General features: G+C 35.9%; 1 protein-coding gene across 31 annotated transcripts in view; it reads left to right on the top strand.

Annotated features, from left to right (window-relative positions):
- BAZ2B (bromodomain adjacent to zinc finger domain 2B) overlaps positions 1 to 25,762 on the top strand; it is a 500,560-nt gene that overhangs the window by 423,799 nt on the left and 50,999 nt on the right. For 19 of the 31 annotated variants that reach the window (XM_023259353.2, XM_023259354.2, XM_023259351.2 and 16 more), the window contains 4 exons: positions 1,933 to 2,079; positions 7,363 to 7,628; positions 7,881 to 8,024; positions 11,503 to 11,647. In XM_023259353.2, coding sequence (XP_023115121.1) covers positions 1,933 to 2,079; positions 7,363 to 7,628; positions 7,881 to 8,024; positions 11,503 to 11,647 — 702 coding nt within the window. Of the gene's footprint in view, positions 1 to 1,932; positions 2,080 to 7,362; positions 7,629 to 7,880; positions 8,025 to 11,502; positions 13,009 to 20,339; positions 20,633 to 25,297; positions 25,436 to 25,762 lie in introns of those variants that run through there. The other 12 variants (XM_023259367.2, XM_023259369.2, XM_023259365.2 and 9 more) reach the window with 7 other exon arrangements.

Here is a 25,762-nt window from a genome sequence, read left to right as displayed (position 1 = left end):
CTTCATTTTTTAATATTTAATAATACATTATTTTCTATGAAACTATCTTTGAAAGAAGGCATAGTTTCATTTTCAAAGATTAATGAGCACTTTTTAACTGTTAACTAGTAATGTAATAGTGCCTATACTAATCCTCATAACAAGTCCTAACAAAATTAAAGTATTCAGTTACCCTTAGATATTCCTCATTTGTCAGAGATCAGGCTTACCAAGGAAAGAAGAAGCTATCATAATCTGCCTCTAGATAATTCTGTGTCCACAGTTTGCTTTCTATTGTTGGTAATGTTAAGCATACGCAATACCTACTGTTTATGCTCTACATTTGCTGTAGCATATTATGAGCCACTGCTGTGATTTTTCAAGTGTTATAAGCTTGATACCTGCCATCCTTTCTTAATAAGTATCAGAAAATAATTTTATTTTTCAATCATAAATGTGAGATGTAAGACGCACTTTATAGTATTTTTAGTTATCTGTTATAGAAACAGAATTTACTTAATGTTCGTGAATCTGATGTTTTAATTTTACTGTTATAGGGATTTAAATATAACCTTCCAAATGTTATTTTGCAATGAATGTTTTTACAGTGGAAGTTTTAAAGCTGTAGTTTAAATTTGGAGAAATAATACCATGCTGAGGTATTTAGTGATACGGTGTTAGGAAAGGTCATAAAATAAATACTTACTGTTGGAATGTTAACCTCTGCTGTTTTTGCTCCTAGCACACATGCCAATTTTAGTGTTATGTATTTTACATATATTTGATAGATTTTTAAGCTGAATAGTGTGTATCTGCAATTTGATAAAATTTTTAAGCTATCATTATTGTACATATTGAGTTATATAACACTATTTTAGACTTTCCCAGTTTAAGGTTTACTGTTATATTGAAAATTTTAAAAATAAGTTTGAGCAGTTAAGCTATTTTGTTTTTAAGAGTATAAATATATAACTTTAAATTGGTATGCTTTAAAGTTTAAATGTTTCCATTTTTTAAAATATTGATTACAAGACATTTACTACAAGACATTTACTACTGTGACTGAGAATATAAACTAAAGGTCAAAATACAGTTTATAAAGCCATCTTGAAAGTTCTTCTTATCTGACTTTGTTTCTTTCCCTTTGTGAAACTTGTTATACAGAATATGCATGCATGGGGGGAAAACTCTCCTTATAGATTTTAAAGTTCTTAATGACATTAGAAACTTTTTCACAGAGAAGTAATTTTATTTTGTTCTACAAAATAAATCATAACTAATTAAATTATTTGATTTAATTTATTGTATCACTTTTCTCCTCTTTACATTTTGTGGGATCCATTTTCTGCACTTGTGACACATTTGTTTGATTTGGGTTGAATTCCAAAGTTTCCTGGTTTGGACACATTTTTTAATCAATCACAAAAAATAGATGGATAACTTAGTCAATATATAGGGTCATCTTTTTATTACCATATGTAATTTTGATACTAATACAAGTTTCCTAATTTTTATCTTAAAAATTACTCTAACTCTTACTTATTTCTTTCTCAGGATATCATGAGGATACTAAGATAAGCAAAAGATGAAATACATTAAAAATTAAAACACCATGTATTAAAGCTACTCATTGCTTTATGTGCTCTAATGTCATGTTAATTATTTCATATGTTAATGTGTACATGCTTCTGAAGTGTGTGCAGGCATTCAACCTCTAGCTTTGTTCTTTGCAGTGTACCCGAAATGTGCATTTACCCCAATTGAACTGCTCACCCGTCATGTGGTCCATATCTGTGTAATGAGAGATACATAGATGTGTATGGCTACTGTATATTTGTTAGCAAGCGGAATGTTTGTTACTAATATAAATTAGGAATTATGGTGTGTTTAATATCCCAATAACTCTTCTTCATAGCAGAGAGTTAATTTTAAATGATTTCTCATGTATTATAGTACTGCCAGATCTGTCGAAAGGGAGATAATGAAGAACTGCTCCTCCTTTGTGATGGTTGTGACAAAGGCTGTCACACATACTGCCATAGACCCAAGATTACAACCATACCAGATGGGGACTGGTTTTGTCCAGCTTGCATTGCTAAGGTAAGACTGATCTAACACTAAAATTTTTAATTGCCAAATCAAAATGCAGAGTCGTATGGAGATTTTTTAAAGATATAATTCATAAGTCATAAAAATCACCTTTTTAAAGTATACAGTTCGGTGGTTTTTATAATATTCACAAAGTTGTACAACCATTGGCACTATTTAATTCCACAGCATTTTCACAACCCTAAAAAAAGTATATCTTTGTACCCATGAGCAGTCACTCCCCATTCCTCGTCTCCCCTTAGCCTTTGGCAACCACTAGTCTACTTTCTGTCTCAGTGGATTTACCTATTCTGGTCATTACAATATACTGCCTTTTGTGCCTGACTTCTTGCATTAGCACAATATTTTCGGGGTTCATTCATGTTCTAGCATGTATTAGTACTTCCTTTTTACAGTCAAATGATAATCCATTATATGGATATACCACGTTTTGTTTATCCATTCTTCAGTTAGTGGTTGCCATGGTTTGGCTACCATGAATAATGCTGCTGTGAAACATTCATACACAAGTTTTTGTATGAATAAATGTTTTCACTTGGGTATATATCTAAGGAGTTAAATTGCTAGGTCATGGTAACAAGAATATATATATTTAAGTCACTTTCTGGTCACATTTAAATTAGAAACCTGTGGACACTCATACCGATTGATTAAAGAGAAGCAACATGATAATAGAATTAGAAAATAAGAAGTGTGAAAGGGTCAGTGTGTACTGAGGGCCAGAGTCTTTGTTAGGTGTTTACTAACTCAGGCACTCCCTTCCCATGTTTAATCTCTTGACCACTAGCTATCATTAATCATTACCAGTAACTGCTGCCTCTCCATAAAGTAAATTCCAAACACGCATCTGTTCACCACCTCCTTTCTCTTCTGTCTACCCCCTTTCTCACTCTAACTCCAACAGTCCTTTGGCCTGCAGTCCGTTTATCTGAAGACCTTTTCACCGTTTATCTGAAGACCCTCTCCCCCTTCAGGTCCTTTCTTTTCTCCTAACCTAGCTTGTAATGTGTCAACATTTCATTATCATAATCACTGTATCCACCTTTATCCCCTTTGCCGCTCTCTCACTTAGGAAAACCATGATTCTGGCTAATCCAACTTTGACTTCTCCAGCACCTATACTTTTATATCTGAATGTGGTTGGAATAAACACCCAGCCCTTTAAATTCAAGTCATTAAGAGGGCCTTTAATGGTGCCTGATGATTTACCTCCAGCTCTGTCTCCTCCATCTGTATTTTCAACTGATGACCTTACTTCCATTTCCCTGTGAAAATAGAAGCCGCCAGAAGAAAAGATCGTAAGAATCTGCCACTACATCCACCATCCTTCCTGTATGTGTGCTTACATACCCTCCCTTCTCTCCTGTTGCCATGAACTACTAGTGGCTCTAAGTTGGTTTGAGGAACCCATCCCCTCTCTCTTCCTCCTCCTCCTCCTCCTCCTCCCCCTCCTCCTCCTCCTCCTCCTCCTCCTCCTCCTTCTTCTTCTTCTGAGAGCGAGAGAGAAAGATAATGTAAGCAGGGGAGGGGCAAAGAGAGGTAGAGGGAGAGAATCTGAAGCAGGCTCCATGCTCAGCTTTGAGCCAGTGTGGGGCTCAATCTCATGACCAACTGTGAGATCATGACCGGAGCCAAAATCAAAAGTTGGGTGCTCAACCAACTGAGCCACCCAAGGCACCCCCCCCCCCTCACTTTCTTAGGAGTATGACCAACAGTTCTCTCTTCTCCTGCACCATCATCAGTTTTTCTTTCTCCCCTGGGTTCTTCTCATCAGCCTACTAAAATTCCATCCAGCCTCCTTCCTTCCATCTTGAGAAAACTAAACAAAAACCCTCTTCTGGCCTCACTTCTTCCTTGTTCCACTGCCTCCATTTTCCCCCTTTTCTTTATAGAAGAACTTGTGGAAAGTTTTCTGTTCTGGTTCTCTCTGATTTTTCTCCTCCAAATCACTCTTGAACTTACTCCAGTAAGATTTGTACTTCCACAGCTTCTCCATAAGTGCTCTTATTATGACCACAAATGACTTCCACATTGCTCAACTCAGTGATCAGTGCTTTGACCTCATCTAACCTATTAGTTACATTTAATAGAGTGGAGCACTTCCTCTCCTTAAAACCCCGTTTCCACTTGGCTTCTAAGATACCATACTTAACTGGTTGTCTACCTGCCTTTGCTCTTTTTCGGTCCCTTGGTGGTTTTTCTCACCTCCCTGATTTATAAACATTGGACCACATTCTTAGCTTCAGGGTTATCTGTAAAATGGGATAGTATCTAATTTATAGAGGTTTTTGAAGATCAAATATAGTCATGTGTGTGAGAGTTTTTATGACTTTAAAGTTTGGTGACATGTGTATATAATACTTTATTACGTTTTATTTGTATTATTTATATTTTATTTTTATTTTATTTTACTTTTATAATATATATTTTATTATATGTTTATATTTTATAAAACAGCAGATGGTTCTGCCTGGCATTATATTCGCTAGTAATCACTTTTTAATTTTTCATTACTTGATTATTTTATCCTACCTAGTTAAGTGTAGTTCAATAATAATTTTCATTGGTTGTACATAAATTATGTTTTAGCTTCTTAACTGTCAACTTATAGAAATCTTCTTTAAAGCTTCACGAATTACTAACAAATTGGTGTGTTAATTCTTGTTAATCATCTGGTAGACTATAGGAGGTTTTATTTTCAGTAAATTTGCTTAAATTATATCACTCCATTCAAGCAGTGGTCTAAGAATCCTAAACCCTATGATCTAATCCAAGTGCTTTTATGTAATGCAGGTTTCTAAGCCTCTGCTCTCTTTGTTTATTTAATGTAGTGAATTAGATGTTACGTTTCTTATAGCAATAAAAATATTAAGCATTTGATTTTGATGTAAAAAGACTTTTTTAATGTTTATTTATTTTTGGGACAGAGAGGGGTACAGAGGATCTGAAGTGGGCTCCACGCTGACAGGAGAGAGCCCAATGAGGGGCTCAAGCTCACGAACCATGAGATCATGATCTGAGCCGAAGTCAGTTGCTTAACTGACTGAGCCATCCAGGCACCCCGTAAAAAGATTTTTAAAGTTAATGTTATTAATATACATTTATCATTATTTAATTAATTTAGTTAATTAAAGATTCTCTCTCTCCCTCTCCTCTGCTCACTTGCATGCGGTCTCTCTCTCTTTCTAAAATGAAAATGTAATATATAGATATATATGTGTGTGTGTGTGTATGTGTACAGTGTAATGAGGCAAGCTGATAAACATTATTTATTAAAGAAATGTATAAACTTCATTGTCTTTTTGAAACATCACAAAAACCTTTTGATTCTGTGATTTAAGTTTCATGTTTTCCTACCGTAGTTATGAGTAATTAGAAAATTATCCCAAGTAATAATTTAGTTCACATAAAGAACTAGAAGTTTTGGCCCGTATTCATGAAATATTGTCCTTGTTAAGTGGCGTAATTATTCAATCTAACTTAATTTAATCTTCATTAAATGGACTTTTTCATCAGTATATTAAGCATCCTCTTTCTGTTTTCTTATGATTTAAGAGTGCTAGAAGCTCAGGCTATATGAAAACTCAGAATATCAGATATTAGTGAATAAAAATTAATAAACTAAATGGAAAGGAGACTTAGTAAAACATTTTAATTATTTTAGTGACAAGGGGGTAGTGATTCTTTGATATGATATGGGGAAGGTATCAGATTGATAGTTTGCTTTCTTATTTTAGGCAATTAAAATATCTCCTTAACTATATTTCTAACTTCCCAATAGAGAACCAAATAATTTTAATTGCTTAAGAGCAATTATTTTAAAATGTTAATAGCAGAGTTCATGAAATTGTCAAAGAAATTAATATGAAATACTCCAAAGTAATGTTTTCAGCCAACTGTATTTCAAGAATAGAGCCAACTTTAGATTAAGGCTAGACCAAATATCTGACTCTGCGGTCTAAGAATTTTTAACAGTCTGGGTAGGAGAAAAAATCATTTTTAAAAAGAAGGTTAGCACTATCCTGGAAAACCAAAACAAAATCTTGCATTACCAGTGACTGCCTATCTCTCTCCTAGGATCCATTATATTTATTATAACATTTAACTGTCAAAATACAGACTTGTTTCCCTATTTCTAGATGAAGGACGGGGGCTCATTGTTACATCAATGTGCTGTCTACAGTTGTAGTGACATTGCAGAAGGCCACACTGAGATTTTTGTTCATGTAATTTTAGAGCTAGAATGACCTTACCAATTGTGTGGCTTACTTTTCTAATTTTACAGATGACGAAATAGGGCCTCACAGACATTTTTGTGCAAATTCCATAGCTAGTCACTGACAGAGCTATAGCTAGAATTCGTAATCTTAAATTTCAAATGTGATCTCTTTTATACTATGTCTATTGTTTTCTGCAAAAACAGACATATCTCTCTCTCTCTCTCTCTCTCTCTCTCTCATTTTTCACAATTGCTTTATTCACATATGAGAACCACAATTTTATGGAGCTCTCTTTTCATAGCAAATGTTTTTTTTTCTTTATCTTAAAAAAACAGAGATATATCAATTTCCAGTAGATTTAATCACATATAAAGGACTTTTCCTTTATTTGACACTTTCTGAGCTATTTTTCATGTTTTAGCCTAGCTTTTCAACTACCTCTTCAAGTATCTTATTAATAAGGTCTATATTTTTGTTCATTTTCACCTTTGTTCCTAACTGTGTTCTCAAAGATAGTCCTTTTGTACCTTTAAACTCGTTTGGTTAGTGACTACACTAAAGGAATACTGCTAAGTTCTTTAGTACCAAAGATAGATTACCATAACATCAACATCTTCGAATTTTAAGAATTCTTAAGATAGATTTTTCATGCTTTATTAGATTTTAACCTTATGGGAAAACAAATTCATAAATCTCTATTAAAAATAAAATTATCAGCCTTCTAGATCAGAGATAATATTCTTTTTGTCCTGTTAGACTTACATAATTTAAAAAAAAATTTAATGTTTATTTATTTTTGAGAGAGAGAGGGAGAGAGAGCATGAGAGGGGGAGAGGCAGAGAGAGAAGGAAGACACAAAATCCAAAGCAGGCTCCAGGCTCCAGGCTCCACGCTGTCAGCACAGAGCCCGACACGGGGCCTGAACCCACAAACAGATCATGACCCGAGCCAAAGTCGGATGCTCAACCAACGGGGTCATCCAGGCGCCGCTAAAGTAATAAAAGGTCTGTAGATGGTTATTTTCTTATTTATTTATCTATTTTTTTAATTAAAGGCAAGTGGTCAAACTCTAAAAATCAAAAAACTTCATGTCAAAGGAAAAAAGACTAATGAGTCAAAGAAAGGCAAGAAAGGAACTTTAACAGGTGATACTGAAGATGAAGACTCTGCATCTACAAATAGTTCACTGAAAAGAGGAAACAAAGACCTGAAAAAAAGAAAAATAGAGGAAAACACTTCTATTAACTTGTCAAAACAGGAAAGTTCTACTTCTGTTAAGAAACCTAAAAGAGATGACTCCAAAGACCTCGCTCTTTGCAGGTATTAATTATTTCAGACACACGTACTCATTTTTTTTGTTTAGAAACTTTCTACTGTATTAAAGGTGACTTTTGGACAACTTTTGACAGATAGGAAAATGTACAGTCTACAATATCAGTAAATGTATTTCATCTCTTGTAATAAATGAATTTGCGTTGTTTTTACTTGTAGGATTATAAAAGCTAAGTTTTTAATAAAAATAGATAATTCTAAAGCATAGATACTGACTTCAAACATTATTTTTTTTTTTAGTATGATCCTTACTGAAATGGAAACTCATGAGGATGCGTGGCCTTTTCTACTTCCTGTAAACTTGAAACTCGTTCCTGGTTATAAGAAAGTTATTAAGAAGCCTATGGATTTTTCCACAATTAGAGAGAAATTAAGTAGTGGGCAGTAAGTAAATCATTTCAATTCAATATTTATTGAATGCTTAATATGTGTTGGGTAGTCCTCTAGTGAGCCAAAGACACATTAAATAAGAGCCCTACCTTTGGAGGGGTGTGTGTGTATATGTCTGTCTGTATGTGTGTTTGGTTAGACAAGTCAATTAAAATTTTTTGAACAATGGAAAAGCAGTGTGATAAAGCTGCTTTTGACGTTGAAGGCCACCTGACCCAGCCTAAGAGGTAAAGAGAAGTAACAGGGAAGTCTCCCAAAGTAAGTAAATAACATAATCGAGAGCTTTTATCATACATCAGCGGAATATTGATAACATCTCGTGTGGATTTAATAAAAATTGACTGTAATATTTTCAGATTGTTATAATGTAGAGATAGAAGGTCATTGGAAATTTTAAATATTAAAAGTTTTCTTGTGAGGTCTTGGAGAATACTAAAAATTTACTTACTAAAATATGAAAGAAAACTACCGTTTGCTCTTCTCTACCACATTCTCTTTGTGATCCTACCCAAAGAATAAAGTGACTTCCTGGCCACAGTTAATGATATTGGTTAGACTACCTCAAATTCCTACCAGCAAGTAGCAGCTGTTAGTGGAATTGAGTTGGTTCTGAACAGTGGCCCATTTTGCAGCCACAAAAATGAGACTGTTCACTTACCAAATAAGCCCACACAAAAGCATCCCCCATGTAAGTGGCCAGGAGCTGGGAGCTTGTGTGTTCTCTTCTCCATTCTTCTCTGCTCCTCTTACTCCTTCGTACTGGTTTAGCTTAATCTACCCTGTGACCGTAATTTCAGGCAAGGTCACAAAAAATATGGAGAAAGAAGGAATTTTACATTGAAAGAATAACTGTAAGATAGATTTTAATCACATTATTGTTGTTGTTGGTGGTGGTGGTGTTGTTATCCTTACAATGCAATATGTTGTTTAGTTCCTCCTAAATGTTCTTTTGGTGAAAATCACTGTGCTCCATAATTTACATTCAGTGTAGAAGAGTTAAGTAGAATTTAACCCTAATAATCAGTGTCCTTCTCACATGTATGAAAGGATTTAAGAGACTGATCAAATGAGTAGCTCATTTCTTTGGAGACTGAAATGTCAGCCTTTCAAAAGATTATGTCTGTTTTGTTTTATTTTTTAAAAAATTATAGAAGGGATCTGCCCCAAATCAGAAAACATTTAAAATTATTAAAACTATCGGTTCTAATGTGAACCAAAAAGCAATGGCTGCTGTCTGGATATAAACTAGTTCTTTTGCTTTTTCTTTCAAAACATGAGATGTTTAGGTGGGCAGCATCATGGGCTGTATGGTCAACATGGCCACGACAAGACTTACACAGAAAGATTTGACATGTGTCTCCAATTCCTGGATGGAGGATCAACCTAAGCCTCCAGATCCCCAAAATAAACACCAAGGCAGAGCGTAGACATTACCAAACATTAGCACACCCTTTTAAGATTGAGGCCTGGTGAATGGAGGAAGTCACAGCAGAAGCAGGCAGAGAGAGGGAAGCAGTTCTCTATAATCCTGTTGGTGATGCCAGCTGTGTGGGAGGCAAAATTTAGTGGATTCAAACCCTTCTAAATCCAAGTTGTTTGATTAAATCCAAACTAATAAGTTGGAACCAAAACTCATAAACATTATTTCAAATGTTTAAACTAGAAATGTATAGAGTGGAGGAAGTACCTACTTTAGCGACTCTTTCTGGGTTCCATATGCTGCTCCATCCTTCTGTAAAGGAAGAGGGACAAGACATAAGAATAGTATTTGTTTCACCTGGATTCTAGTCTCCCCAGCAAAAATCATTAACCTTCTCTTACAGTAAGGAACAGTCTAAAGAGGTAAATATTTCTCAAAGTAACCTTAAAATATTTTATAAAAATTATTCCCACACATGTCATATGATTCCGTTTATATTAAACTTCCAGAGTAGATAAATCCACAAAGACAGATTAGTGGTTGCCAGAGACAAGATAGGGAGGGATGGGGATTAACTGCTTAATGGATACAGGGTTTCCTTTGGGGATAATGGCAGTGTTTTGGAACTAGATAGAAATGGTAATAGTAAATGTCGTGAATGTACTAAATGCCACCTTAAAATGGGTAACTTTATTTTATGTGAATTTGCCTTCATTAAAAAATAATCCCCAGAATAACAGGAAAATGGGTGAGGTGACATAAGTTCTGAATTAATTTGGTGAGCCCATTGCAGATAGAGAAAAGTTACTCCTTTTATTACGGCACATAGTAGAATGGAAGAGGGAAGGAGGGGAAGACTATACAAGACAGTCCATCAAAGAAATAATTCTACTTTCCCAGGTCTCAGAGCTTCAGTGTGTACTTCATGGGTATTTCTAATAGGTAAATTATTTTAGTAAGCTAGAATTAATTTAAATTTCCAGAAGCCGTCTTGTGAGCTGTATTGGTTTGGCTTCAGTTGGCTTGAAACAAACCACTCTTTTTTTTTTTTTTTTTTTTTTTTTAACTAATGAGTTTAGGCAGATTCATTCACCTTTCTGTTCTTTTCTCCATGTTCTTACAGAGAAAGAGGATTGGACTTATTCTGCCAAAAAAGAACTTGAAGCCACAGTGCTTCTTATGGAAAGGCAGGTCCTCATAATGTTACCTCTGATGAAGGGATAACACATACTTTTTTTTTTTTTTTTTTTTGGCTTGTTTTGACTATCACACTCCAGTGCTTTAGCAAAAGAGCACATTTGAAGAGAAAAGAACAGAAATGGGAAATGGGGCAGATTTAACACAGAGCAATATATCCTGAGATGTGTGTAAAGGCTACAGGGCAAGTATAACGTTTACAGTGCATAGGAAGTATTTACATTATTGCGACTAAATATTTTTTTTATGTTTATTTATTTTTGAGAGAGAGAGGGACAGAGCGTGAGCAGGGGAGGAACAGAGAGAGAGGGAGACACAGAATCTGAAGCAGGCTCCAGGCTCGGAGCTGTCAGCACAGAGCCCGATGTGGGGCTCGAACTCACGAGCTGTGAGGTCACGACCTGAGCCAAAGTCAAATGCTTAACCAACTGAGCCACCCAGGTGCCCCACAACTAAATATTTTTGAATATGAATGATAGGGTACCACAGTTGGTCAGAGGAACTAATAAGTCATTCAAGTGGGATGAGTCTTGGGATAGAGAACTGTGTACAGGTCAGACAGGAAATTGGATGTGGGAAAAATGCTAGTTAGTTGAAATATATCTTGATCTTCAGAGAAATGTTTTTTTTTTCCATTTAATCTTTTTAAATCCTACATGGTTCAGAACACATGCAATTTTTTAAATGTTTATCTATAAAAAAGTATAATATGTTTTCTGTCAGTTTAAATGTAGTTATCCTAATCTTTTTTTCTTTCAGTTTTATTTTTCCTTTTACCTTTTATTACATCTTCATTTGTTGATAAAAGAAAGCCACCCTGTAAACACAATCTCTAAATCATGTGTTTTCTTTCAGATATCCAAACCTTGAAACCTTTGCTGTAGATGTCAGGCTTGTTTTTGACAACTGTGAAACATTTAATGAAGATGATTCTGATATAGGCAGAGCTGGCCACAGTATGAGGAAGTATTTTGAAAAAAAGTGGACAGATATTTTCAAAGTGAGCTGAAGTTATAATAACCTCTCTTTTTTTTTCCTTTTAAACAAGGACAAATGAGACCAGCAATGTGAACTGTATTTACATAAATGTGCAAGGCACATACATAATGACTTTTTTTTCCTTAAAATAAGCATCACAAAAAAACAAAAAAAAAAAGTATCAGAAGAATGATACCATTTTTAAAGGCTTCACTCCTACAACAACCAAGGCCCTTGGTTATTGGTTTGTGTGATTTATCAGCTAACTTAGGTAGAACAGGGAAGCACACCCAAAGAATTTTCAAAGGAAAGGGTGTTATAGTGCAATAGCAATTAAAATATATCAAATCGCACTGAATATTCAACACCAGAGCTCTAATGTGGGAAATGGTTCTCCTTTCCCTCTCAATAAATATCTATTTTTCATTTTTTTACTTTGTAGTTTATTTTTTAGTGAATGTATTTAATTTTATGAATTATTTATGATTAAACCACATCCAGAATCTTCGTTTTCTGTGAAAAGGAAGAACTAGAAAATTGCTTTAAATCTTGAAAATACAACAAGGAATGTTTTAAAATATAAAACAAAGCCAAGTTAAACTGTTTACACTGATGTGCTATAAAGCACCAAAAATAAACTTTACTGTAGAGTTACAAGTACATTTATATATATATATATATATATATATATATATATATATATATATATATATATGTTGCTGCATCACTTGTGTAGTTAAATTGTATTTCAAGACAGTGAAGAAAAATTGACATGTATATACTGTTCATTATTGTTTATATTAAGTCTTGTTTTAAATATGTATTATGTGTATATATTGTTTGGAGACATTATTGTTTATGCCTTAGAAGGATTGTAGCATTTTATTTTAGTCTGAAGGTAATTATAGCTATACAGCTTGTACAGTAATTATCCTCTACCAACACTGTGGCGTCTCCTTGATCTTGGTAGTGCCTGCCTTTGAAACAGGGTGTAGGGGATATTAGTTTTCCATTTTTCTATTTTGTTATATAATTTTAAGCCACCAGGGCCTAAATTAAAGTATAATCATTTGTATCCATGTGGAATAAAATTGTGACAATTTCCTACACACACAGTATTTTTTCATAGAAACATTTCCTTCCCATTTGCCTTGCCTCAGAAATAAATTTAAAAGACATTTGTAACCACTGTGTTTTATCTACTGTGTGTTGTGGTGGCCTGTTGGAGGCAAATAGATCAGAATTTTTTTTGTACCTATGTAAGAGTACTTGAAGTTTTATTTAAAATAAAATGTTGTGAAAAAGGTAGCATTCTTTTTTTTAGGAGTGTTATTTTTCACTACTATGTGTGGCACGGATACAATAAAAGACTTTTACAAACTAGTTTTTTAGTTTTTCTTAATGAGCCTGAAAATGTTCATTTAAATTTGATTTTTTCAAAACCATAAAGGAGGAACAACAGACTGTAGCTCAAAGGACAGTGGGCTGGATGGAGGAGGGTGGTTTTAAGTCAAATGTTGTGGCTTTCATCTCTGAACAGCATTTTATTGTTTGTTTTTTTCATATTTTCAATATGAAAATTTTAGAATACATTTTAAAAGTCTTGTTCTGAATGAGAAATGTCTCTACTGGTAGACATATAACCCAGTTGTCAATAAGCAAAGTTGATCCTATGAATTAGTCTAATAAGTCGTGAGCTACCAATTCAAGCATTCTTGAAATATGATCTGATGCCTTGCTGGGCTCTGAGGAATCAGTGGTGAACGAGACAGGCACAGACCCATCGTGGAGCGTACAGCCTAGTGATGATGTGGTCCTGAGACGATGTCCTTAGAGAATGGTTTTAATAGTGAAGGAAGAGTAGAAAAGTTTTGAAGAAAATATTACTAACTTTAAAATGCTTCGAAGCCACTGAGTATTTTCCAAAATTTCTAGATTGTTTGTGGAGACTTCTATGAAAATCAGCTGTTGTTACGTAAATATGTCAGTTTTTGTTAACCATATACTGCACTGATGCCTTAAGGGGCCGGTGCTTCATCAAAAAGACTATGTGAAGAAAAGAACAAGGTGGTGCTGTAAATAAAGTGTCTGGTTTCTGTGTTTATTGAACTGCCGGATGCTCCATGGGGAGTCTTCTTCATGGGGGTGTTGTGCCTTAGGGATGATACATGCTTACGTTAATTTATATTAGATGGTATATAAGCAGCTTGATAATAATATGTCTGGTGTCTGAGGAGCTCATAAATGAGAAATAAAATACTTAAACACACAAAGTACAATTTTTCAAGAGTGATAATTTTCTTTTAAAAATAAATGTCCCTGAAAAAAAAAAAAGGAAATCTTGGTAAATACTGGCTCCTTTATTTATTTTTTTAAGGTTTATTTACTTTTGAGAGAGGGAGAGAGAGAGAGAGAGAGAGAGAGAGAGAGAGAGAGAGAGACAGTGTACCAGCAGGGGAGGGGCAGAGAGGAGACACAGCATCCAAAGCAGGATCCAAGCTCTGAACTGTCAGCACAGAGCCTGACATAGGGCTCAAACCTGCAGACTGTGAGATCATAACCTGAGCTGACATCAACCACTTAACCAACTGAGCCACCCAGGTGTCCAATAGTGGCTCCTTTAGATTAGTGTCTTCATTATTGTTACTCACCAAGGGTAGGCGTTCAAGAAGTGGACATGATTGAAAAAGGGCAATTGGTCTGGGTAACTATTGTTACTATAAATTTGTGGATCCTTTGTTTTGTGAATGAATCTTGCACTGACAGTACCCTGGGTTGGGTATATCTACAATAAACCAGTATCATTTTTTCACTTTAAATATAATAACATTTTCCTTACCCTCTGCTGTCACACAACAAGTATACGCAACATACTTTAAACTAGGCTTTAAACCTGAACACTTCTCCACTTTAGTTTTGATGGCTCTGTAAATTATATGTGGCTTCCCCACATATTTAGATTTAGATTATCACTCAAGGAGTAACCAACCAAAAATAACTGAGTAATAGAAACACAGAAAACACAGAAAATAGTCATCAGTTTGAAATCTGTAAAGAATAATTCAGTATTTATTTAGTTGTTAACCGTCGTGAAAATTGAACAGTGAAAATTTATCTATGGGTACACGTTGAACTCATAATAACTAACTTACTGTAAATGCAAGGTGATTGTTTTTTCTTGTTTCAACCCCCAAACGAAATTTGTTAAAATCACCAATGTAATCAAAATTATGAGGATCTAATCTGTCCTTGGTATCTTATGCACCCCCTCTGTGTTCCTTCTCTTTCCATCACCTCCAACCTCATCCCCTTTCAAGAAATTTAAAATCCTATTCATTTAGCCACCCGTAAACACATTCTCAACCAGGAAATTTGGTATCAATCATTTACTCCTCCTGTGAATTTTATTTGTGGGCTCCCTCTCTTCAAGGTCATTTGTATCTTAAATATGTCCATTTGAGAAATGAAAGAAGTTTGTGTTCTGTTAAAAGAATTTCATGCCAACAAGGAGACAGTAGGTATTTTTAAGAGAATCAAAATTTCCCTTCCATAGGATTATGACTCATAAAAAAAAAAAAATACAACACTGGGAAACTAATAGAGCCTTATCTACTAGGAACTTGGCTCTAGTGAGAGATCTCCCAAACCTGAGTGGGCTACACTACTATACCTTAAAGAAAAAAAAAAGTTAAGCCTCAGCTGTATACAATGAAGGTAATTTCTCTCCTCGATTCTTGTCACATCCTTCACATTGTTCTTGCAAAGACTTTCTTTTATTTTTCTAGTTCTTCATTCAGCAACTCTTCAATTTCCTTCCCCCCACGTACAAATACTTTGATGTGTCTTTCCAATTAGCCTTTTACATATTTATTTAGCTACATGTGTATTTTTACAAATATACAGTGTGCAAAGCATAGTGTTTTTTTAACTTTATCAGTTGCATTATGCTATAAATTTGTTTTTCTTTTGAGTTACAAAAAGTAATGTGTACATCTAGTTCACTACTTTTGATTGTTGCAAGGTGTTCCGTCACAGGCTCATACCATACTTGGTTTCAATTTTTCTACGAATGAAAATCTAATATTGCAGTGAATATTGTCATACATATCTTCTATGGGCCTATGTGTGGAAGCCGGTTTCCAAGATGTTTCCAAATGATCTCCACTTTCTGGTATTCATGCTCTTGTATAATCCTTTCCCACATTGTATCAGGGTTAGCCTGGGTGACCAACATCATATGGCAGAGTGATGGCCTGTGCATTCCCAGACTAGGTCATAAAATACATTGCTGCTTCCACCTTGTGTTCTTGGATCACTTGCTCTGGGTAAGCCCAACTATTGTGTTATGAGGATACCCATCTGGAACAGCCAATAGCTAGCACCAGCTTGCAAGCCAAATGACTGCAGCATCTTAGAAGTGGCTCCTACAGCCCGAGTTAAACTTTCAAATGACTGGAGCCCCAGCCAACATCTGGACTACAGTTTCATTAAAGACCCTGAGCCAAAACTACCCAACCAAGCTACTTCTGAGTTGTTGCTTTTTTTTAATTAAAGGATAGTTTACATATTAGTGTCAATTGTACATCATAGTGATTTATTTTGTATATACTATGAATTGATCTCCATGAGAAATGTAGTTACTGTCTACCACCATATGAAGTTATTACAATATTATTGACTCTGTTCCTATGCTGTACATTATATCCCCATGACTTTATTTTATAACTGGAAGTTTATACCTCTTGATTCCCCTGCCTATTGCAGCCCCCCTCAAACCCTTCCTCTTCTGGTAACGGTGTGTTTCCTGTATCTATGAGTCTGTTTTGCTTGTTTTGTTTCTCCACATATAAGTGAAATCATATGGTATTTGTCTTTGTCTGACTTATTTCACTTACCATAATACCTTCTAGGTTCATCTATATTGTCACAAATGGCAAGATTTCATTCCTTTTTTGTGGCTAATACTTCGTTGTGTGTGTGTGTGTGTGTGTGTGTGTGTGTGTGTGTGTGTGCGCGCGCGCACAACGTATCGTCTTTGTCCATTCATCTGTTGACAGACATTTAGGTTGCTTCTATATCTTGGCTGTTACAATGAACATAAGGGTGCATACATCTCTTCAAGTTGGTGTTTTTGTTTTCTTCAGATAAGTACCCAGAAATGGAATTGCTGGATCCTGTGGTATTGTTTTAATTTTTTGAGGAAACTCCATACTGTTTTCCATAGTGGCTGCACCAATTTATATTCCCAACAGTATATAAGGGCTCCCTTTTCTCCACATCCTAGCCAATACTTGCTACTTTATGTCTTTTTGATAATAACCAATCTAATCAGTATGAATATCTCATTTTTGTTTTGATTTGCATTTCCCTGATTAGTATATTCAGCACTTTTTCACATGACTATTGGCCATCTGTATGTCTCCTTTGGAAAAATTTCTATTCAAATCCTCTGCTCATTTTTTATTTGGGTTGTTTTTTGATATTACATTGTGTGAATTCTTTATATATTTTGGATGTTAATCCCTTATTGGATGTATGTCTTGCAAATATCTCCTCCCATGCAGTAGGTTGCCTTTTCGTTTGTTAGTGGTTTCCTTCACTGTGCAAAAGCTTTTTAATTTGATGTAATCCCATTTGTTTATTTTTGCTTTTGTTGCCTGGAGAATGCTCCAAAAAATATTGCTAAGATTGATGTCAAACAGCTTACTGGCTATGTTTTCTTCTAAGAGTTTTATGGTTTTAGGTCTCACATTTAAGTTGTTAATCCATTTTGTAAATTTTTTTGTATATGGCATAAGATAATGGTCCAATTTCATGATTTTTCATGTAATTGTCTAGTTTTTCCAACACCATGTATCAAAGAGACTGTCTTCTCCCCATTGCATATTCTTGCCTGCCTAGTCATAGATTAATTGATCATATATGCATAGGTTTTATTTCTGGGCTCTCTATTCTATTCCATTGATGTGTTTGTTTTCATGCCAGTAGTATACTGTTTTGATTACTATAGCTTTGTATTATAGTTTGAAATCAGTAAGTGTAATGCCCTCAGCTTTGTTATTCCTTCTCAAGATTGCTTTGGCTATTCCGGGTCTTTGTGGTTCCATACAAATTTTAGGATTGTTTGTTCCTTTTTTTGTGAAAAACGCCATTGGTATTTTGATGAGGATTGTACTGAATCTGTAGATTGCTTTGGATACTAAGGTCATTTTAACAATATTCTTCCAGTCTATGAGCACAGAATATCTTTGCATTTATTTGTGTCTTTAATCAATGTTTATAGTTTTTGGTGTACAAGTCTTTCACCTTGGTTAAATTTATTCCTAGGTATTTTATTCTTTTTTATGTCATTATAAATGGGATTATTTTCTTAATTTTTGTTCAATAGCTTGTTATTAGTGTATAGAAATGGAACTGATTTCTACATGTTACTGAATTATTACAGAAACTATGAGATAATAAATACTGTTTTAAGTCACTCAGTTTTGAGTAATTTGTTACATAACAGTAGAAAACTAATTGCGATAAGAATTTCTCTAGGATCTATACAAGTTAGGTATGTGCACGCTTTCCACGTTTTTGCCATATTACTCTCCAGATGATTGCACCAGTTTACACACCTACCAGCAGTGAAAGAGGACTCTTCCCCATCTTCCAACAAATGTTCAATTTTTGTGTGTATTATTTTTCACTAACAATTTATTATAGATATTGAATTTGAATATCATGTTTTGAAAAGTATCAAGCAATTTATCTAAATCATATTAGTAGCTTCAACTTTGTGTATGTTTGAAGTTTTTTTTTTTTTTTTTAATGTAACTGTCATATCTAACCCTATCTGCTTTCTAGGGATGGTAAAAACTGCACCAAATTTTATTTCAACCAAATTTTATTTTCAAATTGATATTCAGGAGATGAAACATTTGCATTTGCTCTAGTTAGTTGGCTGATATTGCTAAAGAAAAAGCTCAGGTATATTGAACAGAAAATATTGAAAGTTCTTAGGTATTCCTGGGTCCTGTATATATTTATGAGTTAACTACAGCAAAAGTAGTGCTTGGAGGTGTGGTGGGTAAGGAGTTGGCTACATGCAGGGTTACAGGAAAAGCTAATTTGGATCCTCTGGATCTTCAGTCGAAGAGAATTTTGCACCTTAGTGTTTAAATCAAGAGAGAGGCAGTAGCAAAATATGAGATCTGTTTCTTTACCTTGATCATACACGTGAAAATCATTTGGGTTGTTCTCATTGGATGACTAAATAAAAGTGTTGTGGGGTATAAATTGTAGATAGTTCATTCTTGAACTTAAAAAAATTTCTAACTTTTTAACTCAAATAATTTTTGAGAGAGAGTGAGCAGGAGAGGGGCAGAGAGAGAGGGAGACAAAGGATCCAAAGTGGGCTCTGTGCTGACAGCAGAGAGCCAGATGCAGGGCTCAAACTCAGGAACCGTGAGGTCATGGCCTGAGTTGAAGTCGGAGGCTTAACTAACTGAGACACCTAGGTGCCCCAAAATTAAAAACATTTTTTAAAAATAAGTATCAAGCTCGATTTCTAAGGGTATTCTTATTTTTAATTTTTTTTAACGTTTATTTATTTTTGAGACAGAGACAGAGCATGAATGGGGGAGGGTCAGGGAGAGGGAGACACAGAATCTGAAACAGGCTCCAGGCTCTGGGCTGTCAGCACAGAGCCTGACTCGGGACTCGAACTCACGGACCACGAGATCATGACCTGAGCCGAAGTCGGCCCCCCAACCAACAGCCACCCAGGCGCTCCCATTTCTAAGGGTATTCTTATGCTCCCAGAACAGATTCCTTACCATCCCCTTTAATTAAAAAAAAAAAAAAAATAGCCCTAATAATCATGGTAGTGGATATCAAAGAATATGGTGAATATTGAGGGGGAATTCAGTAGTGAATGATAGAGGACTAAGGCTTAGAGCCCTTTGGGAATAAATCTTGGGCTCTGAAGTGAAAGGAAAGCTCAATAAGTTCATTAGATTACCAAAGGTTAGTGAGACACATGATGTAGGTTTGTATGGGAGACAGTGTGATGCCTTGAGAAGCTATCTATATACGTATTCTAGTGATTCCTCCAATTGTCAAAACATGTTTACAATTTCTTTTTTAATATTGCTTTCAGCATTTGTGATACGCTTTTCTGAATATTTTCATTGTCGCAAAGCTAAAATTCTTTTGAATATAGAAGTGACTTTTTAAAAATAGATTCTATTCAGCCATTAAAAACTATCACGTAGATCTATATCAATATTGGTAAATGTAAAAGGTGATTATACTATAGAATGTATAGTAATTCTGTTAAAATATATTTAATGCACTTAGTGTGGGGAAAATTCTGAAGGGATGTATAAAAATGTTCACAGTGGTTTCTTCTCTGGTTGGTAGAATCTAAGAAGACTAACATCTCTGTCATCTTCCTTATCCATATATCATAATTATCTTTGTAACAAATGTGCATTATTTTCATTTTCACATTTAAAAAGACACAACCAAGTATGGTAGATTTAGGTGGTAAATACAATGTGAATATACTGAGTAATACCATTTCAGGATTAAAGATTGAAGCATAACATAATTGAGATGTGACTTTCACATCTATTCTCTTAAGTTAAATACATTTCTATTGTATAGATATTTTCCATGTGGAAGACACTTTAACTGTATTCATTTGCTGTTTCCTTATTTCCTTCCAGCATCCACGCTTGTAGATATTGGTTGGCCATGTGCTTCAGGGGAAAGTGGGCCCTTTTTCAGCCCCAGGAATGTAAATCTTAATTAGTACACCAAAGTGGCAAGTACACACCTCTTGAAAGTGCTTCACAAATGGGCAAGTGATACAATTCTGGGCAGTGACAGATGAGAGAAAGTCTACTAGGGGACTTCTGGAGAATTTTCCAGAGGAGTACTGTCCATAAGGGACATCGTGTCCATCACATTTTCTTCTTATGTAATAAAAAAACATGAATCTGAAACCAAAAATGCGGTGTTTTTTTCAAAAATGCACTTTTAACATCTTGAATTCTCTTAAAGAGCGTTAATAAAAAGACATTAGAAAATAAAGAACTGAGAAAATGACACAGGAGAAATAAGAAAAGTTTTTAATTAAATTATGGTACTTAGAATTTAAAAATCCATAAACAAGAAAAATACTTCTTGTACTAAAGAAGAGGAAAGGGCAAAATGAAACAACCCTAATACATTCCTGAGTAGTTACTGTGGAACTGGGTAATTTCCTAAGCTCATTTCTCAGCTGGTCCAAACTTCAAGCTAATTTAGGACCCATTCCTATGCCCACCTGTTCTAATCACTCCACCTCCTATCATGTCTCCCTCCTTTGAGCTCTTGGCTACCCTCAACCATATATTTTTGTACTCACTGACTGATTCTCACCCATTCCATTGCCATTGCAATTGTATTTCGAGAGCATTTATTGCTAACTATTTAATTGCAAAGTTAGTTTTTCTTTATATCATTTTATTTTTTTTTCAACGTTTATTTATTTTTGGGACAGAGAGAGACAGAGCATGAATGGGGGAGGGGCAGAGAGAGAGGGAGACACAGAATCGGAAACAGGCTCCAGGCTCTGAGCCATCAGCCGAGAGCCTGACGCGGGGCTCGAACTCCCGGACCACGAGATCGTGACCTGGCTGAAGTCGGACGCTTAACCGACTGCGCCACCCAGGCGCCCCTCTTTATATCATTTTAAAAGTTCTTCTATGTTCCTTAAGTAGCATTATTACAAGGAACAACTAGAAAATAAAGATAAAATAGGATTATTGCTCACAGTTACATAATTAAAGAAAAATGCATAAAATTTGAATCTTTAAGATTCTAAGTTGAAGTTCCAACTATTTTGAGACCCTGTCCTGTGAGAGAAAATAACCAGTCACTTATGTGATCAATGATCTCTACGAATTGTTACAATGTTTCTCTAGACTATTGGCAAGATACTTTAATATCTCACAAAAGTGCAAACTCATAGACTAGAGAACAGCTACAGCAAGGCATCCGTCTCTGAACTTGCCTTTCCCTGCAGCTAACCATATTGGTCTCAAGGTCTCTGTGCTGTACTATGTCATGTGTAGACAGGGGGTTGTTTTACATATTTTACTTACAGAATATTATAACCAATTTGCTCATCAAATTAGTGAAGATTAAATATTACTCAAGTCTGTCAAGAGTGTGGAGAAACAGACACAACCACATGTTGCCTAAAGTGCAAACCATACAGCCCCCCTGAAAAGCAAAATGGCAGTATCTATTAGGAATTTTTACACCCTTATGCCCAGGAATTCTATTTCTATTTAACAATTTCCTTAGTAAATGTTCATGAATGTGGATAAAGGTTTATGTACAAAGCCGTCTAATCCAGTACTGTTTATAATCACAAAAATACTGAAACAGGGAAAATGTTAAATAAATTGTTGCTGGAAATGTGAACTATTATACAGAATAATAAGCTACTGGAGAAATTTTAGGCATGGAAAATACTCAGGATATAACTTTAAGTTTAAAAAGGAAGTTTGCAGGACTTTGTAAAATTATTGATATTTATATGAATGAAAGACTGAAAGGAAATATTATCTCTGGGCTTTTTCTTTTCTTTTCTTTTTTCTTTCTTTTTTTTTTTTTTTGAAGTGTAGTTGACACACAACATATTAGTTTCAGGGGTACAACACAGTGATTCAACGTTTATATACATCATGAAGTGATCACCATAAATCTAGCTACCATCTATCACCATACAAAGCTGTCACATTTTTACCTATATTCCCGATGCTGTACATTGTATCCCTGTGTCTTATTTTATAACTAGAAGTTGTATCTTTTAATCCCCTTCCTCTATTTTGCCCATCTCCCACCTTCCCCCACTCTCTGGCAACCACCAGCTTGTTTTCTGTACCTGTGAGTTGGTTTCTCTTTTGTTTTTTGGATTGCACATATAAGTGAAATCATGTGGTATATGTCTTTCCCTCTCTGACTTCTTTCACTTAGCAGAATACGCTTTGAGGGGGTAATCTTTGAGTGATGCAATTATTAGCTATTTTTCTTATTTATATTTCCTTTATTTCCTACAAAAAGCTCTATTATTCATACAGTCACAAAGTTGTTTTTAGAAACATACTATTTTGGCAATACTTTGGCATGTAATTAGGTGTCCAAAATCTCAGTCATGATGCACCCCTTAGTTAAAAAATCACAGGAGCATCTCAAAATCATGAATTTTGATTGTCCCTTTTCTGTTTGTCTTTCACATTACAAATAATTTCCAGTGATCTCAATTTCATCTTTAAAATGAGCATTTTAGGGGGGACTGGGTGGCTCAGTTGGTTAAGCATCCGACTTCGTTCAGGTCATGATCTCACGGTCCGCGAGTTCGAGCCCTGCATCGGGCTCTGTGCTGGCAGCTCAGAGCCTGGAGCCTGTTTCAGATTCTGTGTCTCCCTCTTTATCTGACCCTCCCCTGTTCATACTCTCGCTCTCTCTGTCTCAAAAATAAGTAAACGTTAAAAAAATTTAAAGAAAAATAAAATAAGCATTTTAGGTGCTAGGTCAAATATATGACTTTGGTTTCCTCATTTTCTTTTTATAATGTTCCCTCATTACACTCTAAAGTTGCATGGATTAAAAATAAAAGCTATCTCCTGATGGCTGATTTTATAAAACAATTCTTAAAGTAGACTGTATTATAGAATACCTCCCTCACATAACTGCAAACTGGGTATGCTTTTATTTTTATTTTTTAATTTTATTTTTAAAAATTTACATCCAAATTATTAGCATATAGTGCAACAATGATTTCAGGAGTAGATTCCTTAGTGCCCCTTACCCATGTAGCCCATCCCCCCACCCCACAACCCCTCCAGTAACCCTCAATTTGTTCTCCATATTTAAGAATCTCTTCTGTTTTGTCCTTCTCCCTGTTTTTATATTATTTTTGTTTCCCTTCCCTTATGTTTATCTGTTTTGTCTCTTAAAGTCCTCATATGAGTTAAGTCATATGATTTGTCTTTCTCTAATTTCACTTAGCATAATACCCTCTAGTTCCATCCACGTAGTTGCAAATGGCAAGATTTCATTCTTTTTGATTGCCGAGTAATACTCCATTGTATATACATAGCACATCTTTATCCATTTATCCATCGATGGACATTTGGGCTCTTTCCATACATTGGCTATTGTTGATAGTGCTGCTATAAACATGGGTGGATAAATGCCTAGTAGTGCAACTGCTGGGTCATAGGGTAGTTCTATTTTTAGTTTTTTGAGGAACCTCCATACTGTTCTCCAGAGTGGCTGTACCAGCTTGCATTCCCATGGATATGCTTTTAATTCAAAAATAAAACAAAAAAGTCTGATCAACAGAAAACAAAAGACTTCTCTTAAAACCTTTGTTTTGTAGTATTACTTCAATGATTTACCAGAAGAGAAGCTTCAGTTAGGTTCTAACAGCCTCATAACTCTATTCAATATGTAACTAATCTTCCTTTTAAGGAGGATAGTCTCTGTATTATAGCAATAGCAATAGCCAGTGTAAGCTGATATAGGACTGGATAAGTACCATTGCAAAAGGCAGCATGTATTCTGAAACAAGAAGGTGTCCTGTATATGCTGCTTAGTTTGAAACTGATCTAAGTTCTAGGATTGTAGTGGTTTATTTACAATGTGCCCACAGTGTCACTGGCATGAAATTATGTGTTTTGATTGACGTTACTACAATTAAGTTATATAGCAAAATTATATTTATGTGACTAAACTATATTGACTTTTTTTCTTAAAGGTTGCTAATTTGCCAGTATATACTTACTAATAACTAGCAAAATCATTAGCAGCTTTCAAAGTTTCAACAGTTCACTATATTCCTTAAATATTAGTTTTAAAATTTTTACAAAGAAAATTTAAAAATAAAAGTTGTCTGTATCTTTGATTTTGCATCTGGGAGCCCTATAATGTCACGTACTTATCCTGTACTTGCACTTGGTTAACAAGCATTAGCATGCTTAGGAACGTTTTTCTGCACAACCTTTTAATCTCAAAAGTGATTGGCAGGACGACTTTGTAGTCAATTACACGCGAAACCACGGTTCATTCGTGAGCCCAGGAGACACACTCAAAAAGGTCGGAGGAATGAACATCGGCTTCAAGGTGATACCAGGATATCCACAGGGGCCTGTCCAGTGAACAGCAGGAACAGCAGGAATCGCAGGAACCGCAGGCTGCCCTGAAGAGATGTAGGAAACCTGAGCACGAAGACAATGACAGAAAACACCAAGTCATGGACCGCTGAGAGCCGAGCTAGCCTAAACTGAAAAGAGAATCACGGAGGTCAGAGGAGAACAGACAATACACACGAGAAATGAGAAAGGAAGAAGCTTCAAAAACCCTGAACTGCAATAACCAGACAGTTGATACAATCCCACCTTTAAAACCGTATTTCAGGCGCTCGTTAGGCCTTGGGACTTCAGTTTCCTCAACTAGGAAAAAAAAACAAACCTGTAAATAAAGGATCTTCCCCAAACTAAAGTCATCTGGAACTGGCGCCAGAAGTGAGGGAAGTCCGCAGCGAAGGGAGGGAATGCACGCATGCGCCGCGGCGAGGGGCGGGCCCGGGGGCGGGGTCCGTTTCCATTCTCTTTGGATTTCCGCGTTTGCCAGCCCCGCCCGCCTCACCTGCTTGTCACGTGGTCCGCGCCGCTCCGAGGGCACCTGAGGGCGGATTCCGCAGGCCCTGGGTCTTCCAGGTGGAAGTGGCCGCATCCGTGGACAGGTTTAGCAGCGACAGAGGCAGGTGAGGGAGCATGGCTGGGGTCAGCCGGCGAAGCCTCCCTACTCGGGGTGTCTGAACCTCTGGTCCTCGGAATCTGGTTCCTAGCGCGCGACAGGGGCCAGCCAGCACCTGGACCGGAGCAGGGCGCGTCCGTGCGACCCGGGCCGGGAGCCGGGCGGGGACTGCGGGCGTTGCGTGGAAGCCGCAGCTGGGCCGAGTCAAAAGCCGCCTTGCGCCCCGGAAGGCCTGACTCCCCGCCGGCCAGCCGGCAGCCCTCCTTCCTGGGTGGCTCAGTCCGCTAAGGCCTGGCAGGCTCTCAGATTAGGGCACACTCTTGGTCCCTACGTG

Source organism: Felis catus, chromosome C1 (assembly GCF_018350175.1).
Source record: "Felis catus isolate Fca126 chromosome C1, F.catus_Fca126_mat1.0, whole genome shotgun sequence".
Classification (NCBI taxonomy): domain Eukaryota; kingdom Metazoa; phylum Chordata; class Mammalia; order Carnivora; family Felidae; genus Felis; species Felis catus.
Note: the sequence above shows the minus strand (reverse complement) of the source record. Positions and strands in the feature narration are given on the sequence as shown.